Here is a 20,667-nt window from a genome sequence, read left to right as displayed (position 1 = left end):
AGTAAGGAGGTGTAAATAGCTACATTTTGCCAGTGGATTATGCTTGTGCAAGCTATTTAAACATTAAAAGTAGAAATTATTTCTGGGACCTGAATGGAACAAAATGCATAAATGCGTTTAATCAAAGCCTTCTTAAGTTGTCCAAGATCCACATGTCCCCAGCCTCCCATGTTTCTGAATAATGAAAGAGTCAGGTTGTAGTATGCTGTGGCATGAATAGCAGAGACAATACATCAAGTGGTTTTTAATCTAGAAACTTTTTGTTGACATGTAAATGATCAGACGCAAAGAAAAAGGGAGTGACAACTACAAAAAACAAAAATTAGTTCTAAAAACCCACAGCTAATAATATATGAATGACAAAAAAGTGCTTTTCAGTTTCTTGAGTTTGAACTACACAGACATTTTATAAGCAACTGTAAAATATGGATGATGACGATGTCAAAAGTAACTGTAAGTTATCTGGAATGGAGATAACTGTGTGAGACATGCAATAAAATCTCACTTGCAGCATTGTCAGTAAGTCTATTTGTCTATAGAAAGTTCCTTCTAGGTATGAAGACAGATAGATCGAATGTGGTGTTATTTTATTCCTGTGACTCCATTCTGTGGTTAAAATGATTTTTCTTTTTCCCTTTCACATTCCCAGCACAGACCATACACTAAGAAAACTCCCCTTGAGTCAGATTACTATTTTAAACAGAATTTCATTCACTCATTTAGGCCACACAGGGCAATATATGTATATATTTGTGAGCACACTAATGTATGAAGGAAAAAGAAAACCAGGAAATTTTACTTTTGATTTTAACTGTCTGCAGAAATATAGATATAACAAGACTGCCACTAGTTGTATGCTGGATCATACTTATACTTAACATCTCTCTGAAATGTGGTGGGGCAAAGTAAGGTGTTAGAGCTTCCAGAGGAGGAAGCAATGTGTGAACAAGTTTATTAGCCTTTCTGGATGCTGCTTGTCTCTGAGACTCCTCTCTCATTCTTGTCATTTCAGTATTGTAGGATTAAGTTGTTTTTTTTAAAACAAGTTATTTAAAAGTTATGGTGGTTGTCCATAAGCCCTGTGATTTAAATTGTAAAGAAAAAATTTGGTCTAGACTCTGGAATGATCAGACCATTCCCACATATTCTCCACATTTTATTCTTTTCAAGTTTTAATCATTCTGCTCTCACCCTCAATTCTTACTGATTTTTTTGGAATGAAGATATTTTCTGAATGTCTTTTTGCCTAATCATAGAAAATACTGTCGTTGCACTTTTCAACCTGTGGTCTGCAATTCATTCCAGCCTGTTCATCAAGTGTTCCTCTCTTGCTGGTCCCATTTCCTGGTTTTATGTATCTCAGTCAAACTTCCTCTTTTTGACATAAATACTTAATTTTTTTAACCTTGGCATAAACTGGCACGTGGAGACAGACATGTGAAGCATGTCTAACCAGGCTTCACAAGCACGTTCAATGCTTGAGTGTCTAAAAATGGAAGAGAAAAAATGCACTAAAGTTACTGGGAAAAAAATTATAATATTGTAGTGGAATGTGAGCCACATATAAATTTAAAAAACCTGAGGGGTTCGTGGGGAAATCACATATTTTTAAAATTCATTTCTTGTTGGATAAATCCGTAGGGGAGGTGGACAATGTTAATTTCTACAAAAATTAACTTTATGGTTTTTAGTAGTTGTGGGTCAACTTATTATGGAGGAAGAATCTTCCTCATATTTGATTAAGATGGTCTCTCTTTTACATTTGGGTGGGAGCAAATAGAGCTCAACTGCAATGACAGGAGTGTCAGCAAAAATTGCTTTATCTTCCTGCATGGGTTTCTACCAACTGCTATGGTAATTTACCAGTGAAATCTTTCATTTCCAGGCAGATCATTGCAATCCTTATCAGATCACCTAAATCCTTTAATTTGCAGTGCCTTCCAAGGTAGGCAAAAGGTCACTCTCCAGCACCCAAAATTTTTGCTTTCAGTTGAGGTAGGTGAGGATTTTCTGACAGGCAATTCCCAGCAATATATACGCAAATGCTCTGTATCTCTCTTAGGTATCTACTTGCTGGAAAAAAATGCAAATACATACTTTGCCCTACAATGGTATTTCCTACAGGACAAAGTAAGATCAACATATATTATTGTCTTGGCATTTACTATAAATATCTCTTTTTATTCAATGTTTTAGAGTCCTCAGTCTACTGACTAAATCCCAACATGGATATTAAATCTATTTTTCTTTGTCTAAATGGTGAGAATTTTACTGGTTTTGTGATAATGATTTTTGTCTGCTTCTGCATATTTTTTCTCTCAGGAAATTTCAAATCTTGCTCATGTTGTTTAATGAGCTGGCTGGTCAAGCATCTGATGCCCCGGTGGGAACTTTCAAAGTCACTGAGCACATTTTTACTTAAATCTAGCTGACATTTCTGTCTGTTTGATTTAATGTATGATTTCCATGTTTAGATCACCAATCAGATGGAGCATAGTACAATCATCCCTCTGCACTATAAACACGCATGCATCCTGCATGGAAGAGGGGTCTTTTGCGGTTGGTCCACATGGCAAGAGTGGTTTTAGATTCTGCTGGAATTTGGGAAGACTTTATAAGTCAGTTTTAATTATAAATAAAATTTTGAATCTCTAATGAAAATCCTTAGTGCAGAATTAGCCTTCAGTGAATAATTAGATTTATTCTCAGACCATTTCAGTGGCTGTAATCTGGTGGAACTAGCCTATTACAAATGATGAAGTATTTATTTACTAGTTAAATGCCAAAATATTTTTAAAAGTCTGATGTTATAAATATCTATACTGTTTATACTTAATTTCATTTTATTCAAAAGTATTAAAATATTTGCTATTTGCATGTTTCAAATTCTTGCCATGAAGCATGTAAGTATTGATGATAGGACTTTTGAGCAATTATTAATTAATTTGTTTAGTAAAAGTCAAAACTTAAATAGTTTTTACTTCTCATGGAAGCTCAGCAGTCCTCCTGATTTTGCACAGAATGCACCTTCCCATGCTGAGATTAAAAAAAAAAAATTGCACCACTGAAAAGTATGTATTCTGAGTGTATTCTCAGTATTCTAAGTGTTCTCTTCATCCAATTTGTTTTGGGTGATACTGCTGCAAGCCCAAAACTTTTTGGTGACAGCGCCTTCCCTCTCCCCTGGTGTGTTTTTATTAGGCAGTAATCAAGCTGATAAACGTTTTCAGGAGGAGGAGTGCATCTATGGATGTGTCTCAGGCTGGCAGCAGGGTTACCCCAAGCTGCCATACAGGGCTGTGCCCCGCGTGCTGAGGTAAAGCAAAGTTACCCCCTCGAAAACTGCGCTGAGCTCTGAACTCACGTGGGCCTGGATAGCTGCACGGAGTGTGTGCTATCCAGGCTCTGTGGCTACACAGGGTGTGTACTTTAGACTCATGCACTTTATAACAGCTCCAACTTCCCTCCCCAAAATTAAATCAAGTCAGATTAATTCTGCTAGAAGGGAAGAGTGGCTCCTGGTCCTGTGATTGCCAAATGACCTACATATGACCTCATCCCTAATTTCTGGCATATGTTGAGGACAAAGATTCTTGTTCTATTCTTTTCCAATTTTAGACTGTTGAGGTGATAATATTTTCCTGCCGGAAGTGTCTGTAAAAATAGCCTCTTCTGACTTAGTCTTGCTTTTCCTGTAGTAAAATTTAAAAAAAGAAAAAACAAAGCAACAAACCAACTTGGAAGGGTGGAAGAGAAAAATAATATGACTTTCCTCCTTAAAAATAATATTTTCATGTTGTTTATTGCTTTTCTTGGGGAAGAAAAAGCCTGAAAGCAGCAGAAAATGTGGTATACTTGTTACCCTTAAAAGTTATATGGTAGGGAATAAAACTTTTGGGTTAATCCCTTCGCCCCTCTTTTTTTTTGTGTGGGCAAGGAATCTTTGGGACGTGGTGAGGCAGAGGGAGAATCCTGTAAAGTGATGTCTTAATCTCAGAGCTGTTGTTCACGAGAGACATGAACTGACAAGAGGGCATGTCTGCAATAATTTGATTTCTGTGATGTTTTTCTGTACAGCATGTTGAAGTTAGCCAAAGACTGGGGGAGGAGGGAAGTAAGTTTTCAAGGATCTAATTATTGAATCCATTCGAATAGTAATAATAATACCCCAAAAAGAAACAATAAACCTGGGGTGGCTCTTCATGGCACAGTTTAATACCTTTGAGTAAGTGAAGCTGTCATCAGGATGCTCTCTGGGAGCTGTTTTGCACAGTTCCTTGCTGGCGAGCAGCCAGCGCCAGGAGCTGCAGCCCAGCTTGCTGTAGCTGCCAGTGTTCTGTTGTGTAGGAAGGAGCCCAGAATAGCAGCCTTCTTACTACCTCCCTCAGGGTGCTTTAACAATTTCGCAAAGGTCAGTAGAAACTAGTTATCAATTAAAGGAGCTCTCTCTCTCTCTGCTTTTAATGTATCTTGCAGGTAGTGGAGAAAAAGCTTTCAAATGCTTTCAAATCCTGCTACCTCTGTCCTTGGAATACTTTGTGAGGATGTGAGGATCCAAGGCCAGTTGATTTGCTGATACCATGGGGGTCAACATCAAGGTAGTCTAGATGAGTAGACTGAGAATGCTGACTTGGTCAGTTTTCTCCGGCAGGAGAAGTATTGTAGCAAGTATTCATCCAGTAGGTTGTGATAAAATGAGCATGCCTGTAGAGTTAGAAATAGCCAGTCTGGCTCCCAGGCATTTGATCTGCTCCCAAGAACAGTCTCTCTTGAATAATCTGCTTAGTTTATAAATCAGTCAAAAGACAGAATATCCTGATGGCAGGTAACAAACATATTTGTGAGATGGTTCTGGACAAAAATGCCAAGTGGAGAATTTTGAGTTTTGCTTTCATTAAAAGATGAAGGAGAGTTTCTTTGGGAGGCTTAGTGACAACTTGATATTGTTTAGACAGTGATCTATCTGAAGAAAGATTAATGTTAATTAAAGTGGCGTTAGAGAAATTCAGCAGATGACAGCAGCCAAGCTGGCTACAAGCTATTTTTAGAAAATTTGCTTCATTGCATTTGGTATGACTCATCTATAAAGTTAACAGATGAATCAATAGCTCAGCTTCTTATGGCAGTCCCTTAATGTGGAACTGTATATAAAGATTGTGTTCATAACTTTGGTCAGAACTCAAATTATAAAAGCTGACCCATATGGATTCAGTCCAAGTGCACAGGTGTTTTGCACAAAATGGAATAATACTCCAGTATTACTGGGCAATAACACTCCAGTGAGACCGTCCCAGCATGGATATATAGCGGGGCACAGAGGAAAATCAGCCAGAAGTCCAACTTGCACTATCTGGGAAGAAACACAAATAGCAAACAGGTCAGATTGTTAAAATATTGTAACAGAGTAAATTTATTAATGTAACAATGTAAATTTATTTCTCCTTTAGTTTTGTCATGAGTTTACTTTTTATTTGGGCTGTAGTTCATGGTTTCTTGTCTCCATTTGAGCATAGTTCTTCCTGGTTTTCAACTTTCCTTAACTTGGATGTAGTTTTCTCTCCTCTCCGATGTTCAGCTTTAATTTGTGAAATAGTAAAGCATCCATCTGTTGCAATACAACTGTGTTGGCCTTGGTTCAGTTTATTTCCTGTATTTTGCTAATTTCTTAGGTTGCTATAGAAACATTGTTGTTCTCCTGAATGCTCTTTGTGAGCTTTCACAAGCCCAGTCTGAAAAGATAAACCACTACATTTCTATTAGTTTTAAAACCTCTGTTAAAATAATTATATTTATTATTTCCTGATTATTTTTATGGAATTTCTATCTTATCTTTTCTGATCCTTGCCTCAAACACCTTCACCAGTTTAGCCCAGTGTAAAATATGGTTTTTCATTATTATTGTGTCAGCTCTTATTTCTACATCTAGGAATAATTTCATTTCTCTTTTGCAAAGAGATTGGAGAATTGGGCTCTCTGTATTACATTCAAGGTATGATACAGAGTTGATAAGATTAATGTCTGTCAAAATTTGAAAACAAATTCTGGTGTGTTTGAGGTTAATCTCTCACATATACAAGTGAAACATTAAACGTAACTAGTATTTAAAATAACTTCACTGTTAAATAGCATGTGTTCTTATAGTGTGAAAATACTGCAGTTTGGGAGAGAAAGACTTTGCATGTTAGGTTTCTCTGGGTGAAGTCTGGGACCATCTTTTCAGTGTACTGGAAGTAGCTGGCAGGTATTTAGCTTTACTCTTGGTTGGGTGTGTATTATCAGAGAGAAAATGCCATTTCTGTTGGCGGATGCTGGATGTTGAGTTGCTCAAATGGAGGGCAGTGTAATAAAATCTGTTAAAAAAGTAAAATATGTGAAAGATGAAGAGTGACTCTGCACAAAATTTGCATCCCTATCTGAATTCAGATAGGGATCAGAATGTGATCTGAATTCTGGCCATTCTAATGTGTTCTTTGCTGCATTATATTTTAGCATTCAAAGTCCATTGTAGTTAATGTATACTCACTCAGGCTAGCTGATCCTTTGCTCTTCTGATCACAGTTACTTCTTGAAAATGTGATTAAGAATTAATTCTTAATTGTGATTAAGAATGGTACTGTAAAGTATTCTAAAAAAAAAACCTGCAGAGGAAGGTTTTTCACAACAAAGTGTAAAAAACATGCCGTGTGCAAGCCCTCTATCATGGTCTCTGTATCATCCTATTGCTGAAATCTCCTGTTTGTCATTGTCTGGTCTCCTTTCAGATGTCAGTCATCAAATCAAGGAATTGCAAAATGACAAGCAAGCTTCCAGACAGGCCACAATTGGTGGTTACACTTAAATGTAATTCAGAGAAACACTTGAAATAGAAATTTTTCCCCAAGCTGGACATATCCATTATTGCACTGATTTTTGATTTACCTTGATTTTGCTGGTTTTTCTTAGCAATCATCACAATCTTTTTGATTTTCTGTTACTTGTGTGTGTGATGTTGTCCAGTCCCTTACACTTCAGACTTAACTGACTGCTGGAGATTTTTCATAGTGATGTGGCTGTGTTAGCTGCATCCAGTGTGTGAGATGCCTTTAAACTTCTGTGAAACTCGCAGACAAACTTTATGTATAAAGTGAAATGTCTTTATGTCTTTCACCAGTTAAATCTGGTACTGTAATCTGCTGTGGTGAATCTCTTTCAGAAGTTATAAGATTGACTGAAATCTAATGTTCTGAAATGAAGAAAGTATAGACTTCTTAAAAACTTCATTTCAAATCTGAGACATTGATAAAATTGTATATTAATATTCTCTGATTCTTTTTCAGCTTCAAATTTGTTATTGTTTATGTTGCTAGACTGGATTTTTAAGATAAAGATGTCAGTGTAGGATTGTAAATGGACTAAGAGATGTGTGAGCTGGAGCTATCAGTGAGAGATTGTTTATTATTGTCTTTCAAAAATAAGGAATTGTGTTAGCTGACGTTTTACTTTTTAAGAGTGGTACCATTTGAGTTGCAACTTGGCAGATTCAGAGTTTGTTAAACTCTTAACACAAAACTTTGCAGAACTATTTGTGTAGTGATGCTAATTAATGGTGTGAGTCAGATGAGTTTACTGAGTCATTTTATTTTTCTGATATTCCATGAAAGTTCTGAATAGTTGTGCCAAAGGTGGCCAATAAAGGAATGTGCCAAGTGGAATTCCATATTGCTGGAGAGCTGGCAGTAGAGGTTCTGTATTCTCCTTCTGCTGGAAGGTAGAAAGTCAGTGATTTTTGGGGTACTCCAAAGTGCAGCCAGGAATGGATCTCAAAGAAGCACATAAAAGTTTCTTTCCTATGGGACCTCATTCCAGTAGCTGTGGGACTGGTCAGGTACAATGTCACTGTGCCACCTGAGCCACTGCTTGTCACAGTTTGATGGAGCAATCCTTCATTGTGATGCTAAAACCAATTTCTTGTAGCTATCCCTAGAAACACCAGTTGAACCAAAGTCATGAAAAATAAAAGTTCATGTTTGTACTTGCACTGGCAAAAAAGTTTCACTTAATGGATGGCAGCAATGGAAGTTGCAGAGGAAATGGGAGAGAGCAATTTCTACACTCTTTGTCCATGATGAATTTGGATGTAGCCCTGCCTCTACCTTGGAAATCACAGCTGATGTTACCTTGGAGCAGTGATGGACTTCAGACTTTTCCTATGCACAACTTCATCCTCTGTGTAAAACCTTCCAACAGTTCATTTACAGGAGAAGTATGGAAAGGCAGGACTTACGTGGAAAATCTTAATGTATTTTCTGTGTTAGTTGCTTCTTCTCTTTTTCACTTGACTAAACAATATTTATAATAATTTCAAGATATAAGAAAATACATCTGTGTAGAAATGCTGACAATTAGAAATAACAATTCAAATGATAGGGAGGTAATTCAAATGCACATTTGATATCTGTGTACTGGTTTACAAAAAATAGTTTCTTATGTAACTTCCATTTTTGTAGGATCCAGAAAATGAATAGTATTGCTGTGTAGAGCCAGCAGGAGGTCATTAGTGCACTTATATTTTTAGGTCTGAATTGTCACCATTGATGAGACTGCTCCATGAAATAAAAGAAGCCATGTCTGCATGTCTCTGGGCAAAATGTAATATTAAGCACCATTTATAGTACATGCTATTCATACATCTTCAGTATGTGAACTGTTCTTTACCAGGATTTTTGCAGGATTTCAAAAAGTAATTTCAGTGAGTTCCATGTAGGACAAAGCTGTCTATTTTTTCTGTGTCAATGCCACATAATACCCATCACCCACTTTTTATTACCAATCATTAACTGCAGAGATTTTTTCAAACATGAAGGCTGTAGAGTCTGTGTGATTTGTGATGTCTGTACATGCACATTTAATTTTAAAAATTCAATTTCCAGAATTGTATTTGGATGCATTTCAGACTGTGTAGTAGCATAGCGAAATAGCACAAAGTGCATCAGTCTTCAAACACTTAAACTCATCCATGTGCCTCAGACAATGAATAAGAAATCATAGAATATCATGATTGCCATTAATATAAAAAGTACCATCCAGATTATGGTAATTTTGCTTGGCTGACTTAATTGTTAAGCTGATGGACACCTTATTTCTAGTATTTATGTTAATCACATGCCGATTTTTTGTTGGATAAAGAAAAAGGGGGTTTTTGCTTTTGATTTGGGACTTACTGGGTTTTACCTCTAAATTGTTAGAAGGAATATTATGTTTTGGAACAAGTCATAAGACTATTAACATACTATATTTTCTGTTATTGATTTTGAAAACTTTTTTTTTCCTGATTTCAGGTTGGGTGGGACTATATCTGCATACAAGATAGTGCCAGACGAAATAGAAGAAATCAAGGTACAGTATTACTGCTTTTCAACCCTGATTGTTTTTCCTTGTTTTCTGATAGTCCATAAAAAGTAAACTGCTTTCTTAAATGGGAAAGGAGAAACTTCATCAGACAGACAGCAATAGTTATTTTGACAAATAAATAAGTCTCTTAGCATTTGCATGTGTTCTAGGAAAGGTGGCAGATTAACCTCTTTTGCAGCTTGGAATGACTTCTGAGGAAAACCAGTGTATTGATTTTGTTAATTCATGTAATTCATCCTAGGTAGAACACTATTGCAGGCATATGAATGAGGAGTACTTATGGCAGAAGTGATAACATGTACCCTAACTAATCTCACGCACCATACCAAGGTTAGGAAGGATTGTGTGGAACCAATCACCGCTACAGTTCCACAACATCTGTATCAGGCTGAAACAAAGTGTCTTGAAGCCTACCTTCCCTAGATTTTTGTCATGGGTACTTAGGTTCCCAAAGTGAGAATACTCAACAGGTAGCTTTACCTAGATACCATCTCAGGTTTCCCCCCTGAAGACTCTTCCAAAAGGTAGGTATGTCCTCTATCATATGATCTACTTCAATAAAAGAAGCTTTCAGAGAATGCATAAATGGATATACTACCATCTGCATTCCTGTCATTCTTCCGCACCAGTTAAAGCAATGTCACTTCATTTTCAGTACCTGCTCGTTTTAAAATACTTCCAGAACTGATGAAGACAGTATATATAGAAACTGCAGCACATTCCTGAGAAAGTGTCATTGTTTCAACTTCCTCTAGACTTCTATTCTCCTCAGAATATTCATCCTGTAAGCAAGAAGCTTTTCAAACTATCAAAAAAGCATTGTCAGATTTCAGCCTTGCTCTTCACCCACTGTAATAGAATGTGCCTAAAGGAGAGGTCTTCCAAGCCAAATGATTTTGTGTACATGGGGCCAGGCAAGCCTATCAGGCAACACTGGTTTTGATGAACAACATGGAGACTGTCTCAAGAATAAAGAGCAATTTATGACTATTACAGATTAGGGAAAGTTTATGTGATGTGCCTATAGATTTATGTCAACAGCATAATCTTATGGTTTATAGTGAGATGTGGTCTTTTGATTTCCATGTTCTGCCATTACAAAGGAAATATATGATGCAGTGAAGGTTGGTTATTATAGAGGAAGACTCAGTGAATGAGAAAACCACTCCTTAATAGATTCCTAAAAAAAAAAATACTTGGCTTGCTAGTATTTGCAAGTCAAGAGCAGAAAGGAATTTAATTGTTTTGTGTTGAGTTTTTTATGTGCTTTCGTAGATACTTTTCATGTAGACATATTCATGCATCTCATCTCAAGACCAGAAATGGATTTTGTAGCAGGTCTTTAATTCATGAAAGTAATATGCACAAGAAAGACATTGCCAGAACATTTCATTCCTATAATATTTGTGGCATGAGACAGATACTCCAGTGTAGAGAATGAAGTTAAGTGGTTGCCTCCTGTGGTAATCAATTTTAAGAAATTTTGTTAGAAGTATTTTGTTAGTGCTGGTTATAAATTGCAAAGTTAGATGTAAAGCAGTTCTGGAGCAAGATGGGAGAGGGGTTTTAATTCCATTAACCACCCTTTCACACAGAGACACACTTTATGCTCCCCAAGGAACACTCATAATTCTTCTATAGATACTATTTTAATGAAAACATATATGCATAAAGTATTAAAGGTTGCATTTAGGACTACAAACATTTTCCACTGAATAGTGGTAGGATAGCTCTCTTTTTTTCTTTAGGAGTATGTGTTAACTTAATAGTTTAATATATGAAAATTTTTATGCACAACTGAAACACGTTCTTCTCAGATTGTCTTCAGTCTTTGACAAAGTAGACTCCAGTGATAATGATCCAAGAGTAAAAAATGATAAAAACTATGAGGGAGGGCGAAGTAGCCAGAAAGCAAATGGTGAATCCTGTGTCTTCTTGAGAGGTCAGTTGCCCTATATGACTTAGGAATTCAAAAGATTTAACTTTTCCGCACAGTCATTTTTAGGAACATCTTAGAAACAAAGGGAGTTGATTTCAGTGTCAGCGTGATGTATTTCAGAGCAAAGCTGTACTCCCTACCATCAAAAATAGGCAGCTTTGATAGGATTACAATTAAAATCAGTCTATTCCCAGACTTTCTCAGAAATCATTTGGTTTGCCTGCTTTGTGGTGTCATATACCTACATCATGCTGTATCCCAGAATCTGGGTTTTTTACTGATAAGAGTAGCTCATGAAACTCATACAAACTTTGTATGCAGCCAATAAATAATGGCCTTGATCATTGTCAAAGCATTTTCATAATTATCAACATGTGGCAAAAATAAGTTGCAATTTGTCAGTAAGTGCCAGTTTGTAGTCCCATATTAAAAAAAAATCACTAAAGAAAGGTAGTTGTAACTACTGTGGTGGATAGTCCACCAGAAAGGGGTTGTGCCTGAAAATATTTATGAAAATATGTCTCCATACTGGAGAGTGGGGCAGTATTTAAATATATTTTGCATCTTCTGTAGAATCAACCTTGCCTTACATGAACAAGAAGGTGTGCTGTCATCCCAGTTTTGCATAGGAGGTTAAGTCCTGGATCTGGTTTACTTCATCACTGTATGGATATTCACTTGCCAAGTATCACCACTGGCCAAGTGCTTCACTAAAAGTTTCTCCAAAGGTTATCATGGGAGGAATCAGAATTTGATGATAATACTGAGATTATTGTTCCTTTATCTGTTTGGATCCAGCACAACAAAAAGATTTGCCCACTCAGAATAAATTTTTTGAAGAGGCTCAAGCTGTTTGAAGTGTGTACTCAAGTGTGTACTCCCACTAATCCTAAAGCACCAAGAAACTTTGCTATTTACCTTGCAGGAATGACAATTATGGTTCTCAGTTTTTCTGCTCATATTTTCCTTCTTCTGCACCTCAAGTTATAATTACTCACAGCACAAGAGTTCTTACTAAGCGTGAAATAAAAGGGTATTATCCATTGAATGTCTAGTGAGTATTAAGAAGTAGCATCTCCATAGGCTCTAAAGCTTACAGATACAAATTTAAAAAGATTTAAAGGGTATATGTGATGGTCATGTCACATGTCATTCCATTAGATTGCTAGGTATGTGTGTTGACTAAAACTGAGGGCTTGTCTTCTACCTCTCTTAACATGCACTTAGAGCCTGACCATCCACTAGACAGTTTAATTATACTCCTGCATCTAGGTAAAGTTTCTAAAACCTTTTGCAAATGTCCTAACCAGTAACAAAAAGTTGACACTGAGATGTCAACTTAGTGTATGAAATCCCTGATAAACTTGCAGATTAGGTTTTCCTACTTGCTTCTTGGATTTTCATGAAGGAGACTTTATTATGGACATGCATCTGACTAGGACAATTGAGAAGTGGGATGTGTTAAGCTAAAACAACTTTATGTCTCATCATATTTCCCTGTAATCAAAGTTCACCTGATGTACACACAAATTTCTTCCTGAGTTATTTTCCAAATCCTGAATTAGCAGAGTCAATCACTGACTAGTGTTCTTTTTCAAGTACATGTCATTGTTTAGATGACAAAAAACTGAGTTTTTACTTGCTGTATTAATCCTTAATAATTAATCTGTTGTTACAGATGTTGTTTCCATGCTAGAGAGAACTAAAGTTTTGTGTGTGGGATTGTGTGACAAAATTGTCCAAAACTTTATATAAAACAGAAACTTACTTTCCTATAATTTTTCATCCACATGTATGCATTTGTGCTACAACCTGGAGATTTGCAACCCCTGCACCATTAATAATGGCCATGCATTTGTGCTTCACTCTTGTAGTTCTAGTCCACAGTTGATTATTTATATTATATTGAATCATATTATATTGCTCCTAGACTGTGATTTCCTTATCTGTTGTATTATGTCATTTTTTTCTTCTCATGAGTCCTTTGTTGATCTGTGTTTTATTTCTTCTAAAACTGATTTTTCCACTTTTTCTGGAAAGTGGAGTCTGTATTACATTGGGTTCTGACTCTGCTTGATGCCAAGCATGGCAGTGCAAGCCTGACTAGTCCAGACACAGTCTCACACCAGTGAAATGTGAGTGTTTCATAAGAATGCCTTTTCTGTTGTGGGATTTTTTTCCCACCTATGAAGCGATTAGTAGTTGTGAATATCAGCTTTGACTTTTGGGTTGTTTCTGCTCTGGTAGGTTTGAGACTGCTTTTGCTTGGAGGACATGACTGTTCTCCATGCTGTAACTTTTGCTATCTCAAGTTTCTGTATAGAAACTCCCTAGGGAGTACTCACTGAAGGGGCTTTTCATCTGTTTCTCTCATCTTCCGTGGATGATGGATACTCACTGCAATCACAGACTCTCAACCAAAAAAAACACCTTTACAAAAAGAATGTAAAATGAAAGGTGGCTGAAGTGTCTATCAAACTCTGATCTAGGACTGCTGAACGTGTCAAAAACATTCCTCTGCTTTCCTGGCAAGGGCATCAAAAGCCCAGACACTCTGGATGAAAGAGTATACTCATTAACTTTCCACGTGAAAATAGGAATTGTCGCTTTTTGTTTTCCTGCTGTCTTCCATCTTACGTTCAACAGGCTTTGTGGCTTCAGAGGCTTCATGTCTCTAGAAATGACAGATGAGACCTCCTCGCCAAGTTACCTTGCTCTTCCAGGCTGTCTTGAATATAGAATATGCTGAAGTATTGTTATAAATTCCTGTCCCCTGATGTGAGTAGAATTTAAGTGAATGCATTTTGTATTGTATTGTGTGATTTAGTCTTATGAACATACAAAAGTTTAGCCTGTGATTTGCAGATCATGGAATGTTGCCACATGGGGAAGGGAAGGGCAGGAAGACCATGCATCCATTGAAGTTCAAATGCAATGCTAACAAGACAAAATAATTTTAGAAATATTATTATTTACTTTCTAAAGCAGACAAAATAGCTCTGTATTTCTCCTGCAGAGAGAGAACAAAAATAACTGTAAGTTAATTTACAAGACAAATGTATTGTTCATCCTTAAGCATTTCTGGTTGCCCAGCATTTAAGCTGTTGTCCTTAAGAGGGCACATAAATGTGTATCAGATTTTTCATTACCACAGCCCTGTTCGTCTATTCAGTCTTTCTTAATTAAATATATTAGAAACAGGAATTGAAATCTCTTGTTTTCCAGCAGAAAAAAAAATCTCTGCCTCTCTCTGGCTGCAGTAACCAATTTAGTCTAAATTCCTCCTGGCTTTCATTCATTTTCCATTTTTGCTAAATACATATCTTTGTACCAGCCATCACCTGAAACCTAGTTGTCTCCTAGGGCATCTTCTGACCAGCTCTTGTACTTTTCATCTGACTCCTTATACTGGGGAATGTTTTCAGTGCCTTCTGTTCTCACTGGAAAAGTAATTTCTTAAATGAGATGTCACTTAGCATGAATGAGAGGAGAAAACATGCTCAGCTTCATTAAGCAGCAAATAGCTTTTGGCAAGTGTTTAAGTAAATAAAGTTTATATAAAAGCCCTAATAATTTTCCACGTGACCTGTTACATTAAGTTTTGGTTTGTTTTATTTACCCTGTAAGAATGCATTCTGATGAATCTTATTTGAGGTCTATGAAGGAAACTAAATGTTATCCTATCAAAACTGATAAAGTCATAAGTAATTAAGGGCTTGACTGAGTTTGAGGGAGATCAATATTAGGTTCATTTCTTGTGGTAAATTTATTTCTGAAATTTATTCGTTTTATGATTGTCACAAGAGGTGAATGCTGGACCTATATATATATATAAGAGAAATGTCCATCAGGATTGTTTTGGTTTGCTTTTTTTAAAGAAAACTCTAAACCTTCAGGTTCTCTATGCTGGTTCTTTGTAAATAGGGAAAAAGAGATCAGGAGTGTTGTTTTGTTGTTTGGTGTTTTTTGGTTTGGTGTTTGTATTTTTTTTAATAACCTTTGGTTGTACAGCTATTTACAGGTTGTATCTTAGTGAATTATGAAAATTATTATTTGTAGAGAAATGAAATATTACTGCAAATAAGGACATTAAAATACTGAGTGGTTGTGTGACAAACCGTCTGATAAAATTCAGCAGAGATTAATGTTAAATTATGTGTATAGGAGATGTGAAAAAATCCCCAATTCCAATTTGCATATAAAATAGAAGCCTCTAATTAGACTACTATGATCCAAGAGTGAGAGCTGAGCAGTGTGCTGAGGTGGTTTCTATTAGCTCAGTGTTCAAGAGCAACTGAAGGGGCAGAGGCATGGGGGTGGACCGAGGAGAAGGGAACCAAGACTAAAACACTGAACTTTTTCTCTTGTGCATGAGCCTTTGGTGCCACACCATGTACAATGGTATGTGAAGGGCTGTTCCCTTAATCACAAAAATGACACAGTAGCACTGAAAAATATTTAAAGTCAGATTATAAAAATAATCTAATTTATAGAAGCACTTTCATATGAGGAACAGATAAAGAGACTGGGACAGAAATGTTCACAAGTGGTACATTTGGTTGCATTTCAACAACATTCTTCCTTATTTATGCTGCACGTTTAAAATTAACTCTCATTCTTAATTTATGCAAGTTTTAAGACTGCCTGAAAGCAGGTGCCAAAGTTTTGATTACGTGTTTTCTATTGGTTGAGAATACACTGATTGTAAGGGGAAAAAAAAGAAAGAACACGTGCAGCGCAGCAGAAACCAGTTTAATACACCATGTTTGCTTGAAAAAGATTTGCAACTGGCAGACTGCAAATAATTCTGCCAGGATAGTGTAGTTTATTTTGCTTTTCATCACATGTTTTCAGATGATTGTTAAGGTTGTGTTTTAAGAAGTGATTGGAAAGCACAATAGGAAGACACCAAGAACTACACAAGCCTCCCTGTAACATGCAAGTTTGTAAACTGTATGGATGGAATTATGCTTAGTACTTCACTCTGTGATTGCACCTCATTCAACTTCTCTGATAATTAATTAGGGTTTTTGTGGTGTCCTATTCCTATTATGACCCTGTCATATATAAGGTCCACTGTCTAAAACAGAATATGAAGCATGAGATGTTTTTAACAGTAAACCAAACAAAAACTTCCTTCAAGGAGATATCATAAGGGAATGGTATAAAAGTATTGACATGTTGAACTGTGGCTTACAGGCATTTTATTTCCCCAAATACTTTCTTATATCATCACAAGATTGGTCTAGGTGAAATTTTGTGCTGATGAGCTGTGTCTGAGCACTGATGTAAAATGAAAAATTACAAGTGGATTCTATGTTTTATTGAGTATATTGGGTAAATGGATCTTCTCATCTCTGATAGTGCACAGAGCTGGAATGTTGGCTTAACTGATGTCCAAAAGACTTCAAGAAATGGATGTCTTCCAGTAAAATAAAATCATAGCCAAGTGTGTAGAGACAAATTTAAAAATGCCTGCCTTAGCCCTAGCTACCCTGTCCTTGGTGCCAAGAACTGAACATCTCTCTTGAGTCGTGTAAGTGGTACCAAGTCACTCAAACCAATAAAACACATCTATCTATAAAGTAAAGCATGTGGTGCTGGAGATCCAGCTTACCTCATATGTTCTTTGATATGTTTTATTTCAAGCTACTTCTGGTATTATTCTGTGTGCCTGTTAACAGCTGGAGTGGATTACACATGCTGCTGAAGTCCATCTTCCAAATAAATTTCATCTGAAAGGATTCCAGTTCATATGATCAAAGGCTACTCTGCAATCTGAGCCGAAGTCTGTTAATCAGAGGTATTAAAAGGGCTGGTTTGTACTAACAGGCTGTGGTAGATGTGTCCCAAGCCTTCAGCCAGCATTTGTGTTCCCATAACACAGCATGTCAGGTTGCAAATGTGAGATTCGTAATACAGTACCCTTGTTACTAGTGAAACTCTATTATCTGAGCTAACTGCTTAGAGAGTGCCAGCCCTTCTGGCAGACTATTCAAAGAAAAAAACAAATTATTTTCTAGACCACTAGTCTCCAAATTGTTTGATCATCTACCTCATCAGTAAAGAATTTTTGAACATTTAGCCTCCAATAATGTATATTCTAATATTTTCTCCCTGAACTACAGTGGATCATAGAATCATTTGTTTAGAAAAGACCTCAAAGATCATCCAGTTCAAACACCAACCCCAGCACTGCCAAGTCCTCTGCTAAGCCCTGTCCCCAAGTGCCCTATGTATATGTCTTTTAAACACCTCCTGAGATAGTGATTCCACTGCCTCTCTGGGCAGTCTGCTCCAATGCTTTATAGCCGATCGAAACCTTCCCTTGTGCAACCTGATGCCTTTTTCTCTTGTCCTGTCACTTGCTACCCGAGAGAAGAGACTTGTCCCCACCTTGCTACAATCCCCTTTCAGGCAGCTGTAGAGAACAGTAAGATTCCACCTGAGACTCCTTTTGTACAGGCTAAACAACCCCAGCTCCCTCAGACATTGGTCTGTATTGCAGCAATTTTAAGGAAGGAAGTCCAGCAGATACGTTATCAGGCTGAAAGAAATTCTTCCCCTGAAGTATGCTTCTGTATCATGATAAAAAATCTTCCCCAAGAACTTAGTCTGTTTTTTGTTGGGGTTTTTTCTAAGATAAAAAGGTTTATTGTGTCCATTATTATTCATAACCACTATATTTTATCTGCTGTTTAGTTTTTGTGGCCAATAGTTCATGGAACTATTTATTTTCATGGTTTTTACCTAAGGGAACTAATAAGCAATGCCACCATGTAAGAAAAGGACAGACACAAGAGCAGAGTGCATCTTGGGTGGAGGCATCAGATCCTTAAGGAAGTGGGATTGATATGGACAAATGATCTCACAGAGCTGTAGTTCTAACAAAAACCAATTGGTTTTGCCGTGGTGTGTGTAGAAAACACGAAGTATTTGACTGGACAACAGTAGTATTTTATATTTGGGTGCAAGATTATGTGCTTTACCAAACAGAATATTTTAATATTGCAAGACAAATTATGTAATTTGTTGTGTCTGAGGTCACAATATTTGCTCTTCTGCATTATCTTTGAGCACACTACCGAAGTGTGTCTTAGCATGCACCTATTTAGGCAAAGGAAACAATTCTTTTCAAATTAAGGACTCATGTAAGATTAAAACTTGATGTTTTCCTTTTCATTTCCCCTATGGTTTTGATATGCTCATTTTCTGAATTCTGCTATGATAAAATAGGAGGCATTTTGATATTATTTACTGTAATACTGATTCTGTACTTTTCAACTATGGTAGGATTTTGGAAATTCTGTGACTCAATTGTCCTAAAGAAAAGGTAGAAGGGAGGGAATGCCATCGAATCCTCAAAGTTCAGTTAAAGGTGGAGTGGTTGAAGAGTTTCACTTTTTAAAATATGTTCTTATTAAAAAGACACAAAAATTTCTAGAATTTTTCTGGCAAAAATGATTGCATTCAATTTCAGCTGCCTCATCATTAGGACAAGATTAGGTGGGATCCTAAGACTGCAAAGGTAACATATATACTTCTTTCATCATTTCTGCATAGAATGACATTTCCATTCTCTCTAATTATTTATCACCTGCTTTGTTATCGTTATGTTCTATCAAAATACCCTTGATTTTAAAATACAAGTATGGTAACGTTTTCTCTGAGTAGCTTCAGTAGCATGATGACATAAATCTCTCTTTTAACGAGTAGGCTGATCCCCTATGGAAATTTGTACTGCTCGGTTCTGTCATTTTAAAGGGTTCTTCTGTGTTCTTGGTAGTTGAAAGTAATTTAACATAAGTGAGCATTACCCAAGATGTATCACTCTGGAAAATGAAACTATGTATCTGAGGGTACCTTAGAAAGCTAAGAGCTTAACATCGAGATGTTTTAAAATTCTTGTCCTTGTTTAAAAAAGCAGAAAATAACCCTTCTTTATTTATTTGGAATGTGTTCTGTATTTTAAGAAGTATTTCTAAGAAATAATGCTACATAAAACAGGCAACGTGTAAAAATAAAGCTGGCTGTCATTTGGGACACTGAAGCTAACACTTGAGTTTTATGGAGTATCTTGAGGCTCTAAATGACAGCACACAATTATTGTCAGGCTGTTTTGAAGGAAAGATGACCAAGTTTAAAATCAGAGAGCTATAAAGAACTGCTTTACGTACAAAAGCTCCAAATGCCTTTAAGTAGTGTTACAAATTGTGAATGCATATGTTGGTGAGAAATCTAAAGGGATTGTAATGTTTTGAAAATGAAAATAAAAGAATATTTGTGAAGTAGTATGCTCTCAGTGTAATTAAAGCTTTTGCAAACATTATACCCACTACAGAGTTGACTTCTGAGGCACCTAGCAAAAGAACTAAGAAATCAAATCTGACAGATTATGAAAAATTCTGAGTTTTCTGGGGATTAAATATTTTCTGCAGACCTGATTATTAAAAGTGCTTATTACAAACATTTTGACCATTTAGCCAATAGCTGATATACAGCCATGAAGCTTTTTTCATAATGACACAGTTCCCTACATTTGCTATTTTGCTTTATTTAAAACAACTGAGGTACACCTCATATATTTGGATACCCAGGCATTTTTACAATGTGTTATTATACTTAAATGTTTGATATGAAACATATAAAATTTTATATAGACTTTAATATGTGTGTGCACATTCAGAATATTTTGAATTTCAGTGCTTTGTTGCACAATTTCAGTATCTTAAACTCTTTAAAAATCAATCCTATATTTGGAGAAATAATATTTTAACAGAGCCCTGGTTTTGCAACAGGAAAAACACCTGATGGTGTTGCAGTTCATCTAACACCATGGCAATTTCATAATGTACAAATTGAAAAAAAAATATAAAAGGATTTTCCTCACTGGTAGAATAAATAGCTAATTGCAGAGCAGCTTTTTGTTGAAAAGCTTTTTTAATTCACTCTGCTGGATCTCTACCAATGAAAAGATTATTGGATATGTTTGAGCACTTATATTGCCTTCTGGGAACGGCTAAATAATAGGGAAAGAAAACCAAAGGCAATATTCTTACTGTCCTTATAATTATGTATTTTGAATGTGTATGAAACATGGAATTAACATGTGATCAGCTATTTTCAAATATTGTCCTTTCTTGTGGTTTTAATTAAGAATTTGTTCTGTCATAGAATCATTTAGGTTGTAAAAGACTTTTAAGATCACCAAGTCCAACTGTAAAACTTAACACTGCCAAGTTCACCTTCAAGTCATATTCCCCAGTGTCCCATCTGTATGTCTTTTAGATACCTCCAGAGAGAGTAATTCCACCACTTCCATGAGTAGCCTGTTCCAA

The 20,667-nt window shown here is 36.3% G+C and overlaps 1 protein-coding gene across 6 annotated transcripts in view; it reads left to right on the top strand.

Moving 5' to 3' along the window:
• GPHN (gephyrin) overlaps positions 1-20,667 on the top strand; it is a 268,694-nt gene that overhangs the window by 102,160 nt on the left and 145,867 nt on the right. For all 6 annotated transcript variants that reach the window (XM_030949405.1, XM_030949403.1, XM_030949401.1 and 3 more), the window contains exon 3: positions 9,318-9,375. In XM_030949405.1, coding sequence (XP_030805265.1) covers positions 9,318-9,375 — 58 coding nt within the window. The remainder of the gene's footprint in view (positions 1-9,317; positions 9,376-20,667) is intronic.

The sequence above is a fragment of the Camarhynchus parvulus genome, chromosome 5 (genome assembly GCF_901933205.1).
Source record: "Camarhynchus parvulus chromosome 5, STF_HiC, whole genome shotgun sequence".
Lineage (NCBI taxonomy): Eukaryota > Metazoa > Chordata > Aves > Passeriformes > Thraupidae > Camarhynchus > Camarhynchus parvulus.
The sequence above is the reverse complement of the archived record's forward strand: the minus strand, read 5'-3'. Positions and strand labels throughout refer to the sequence as shown.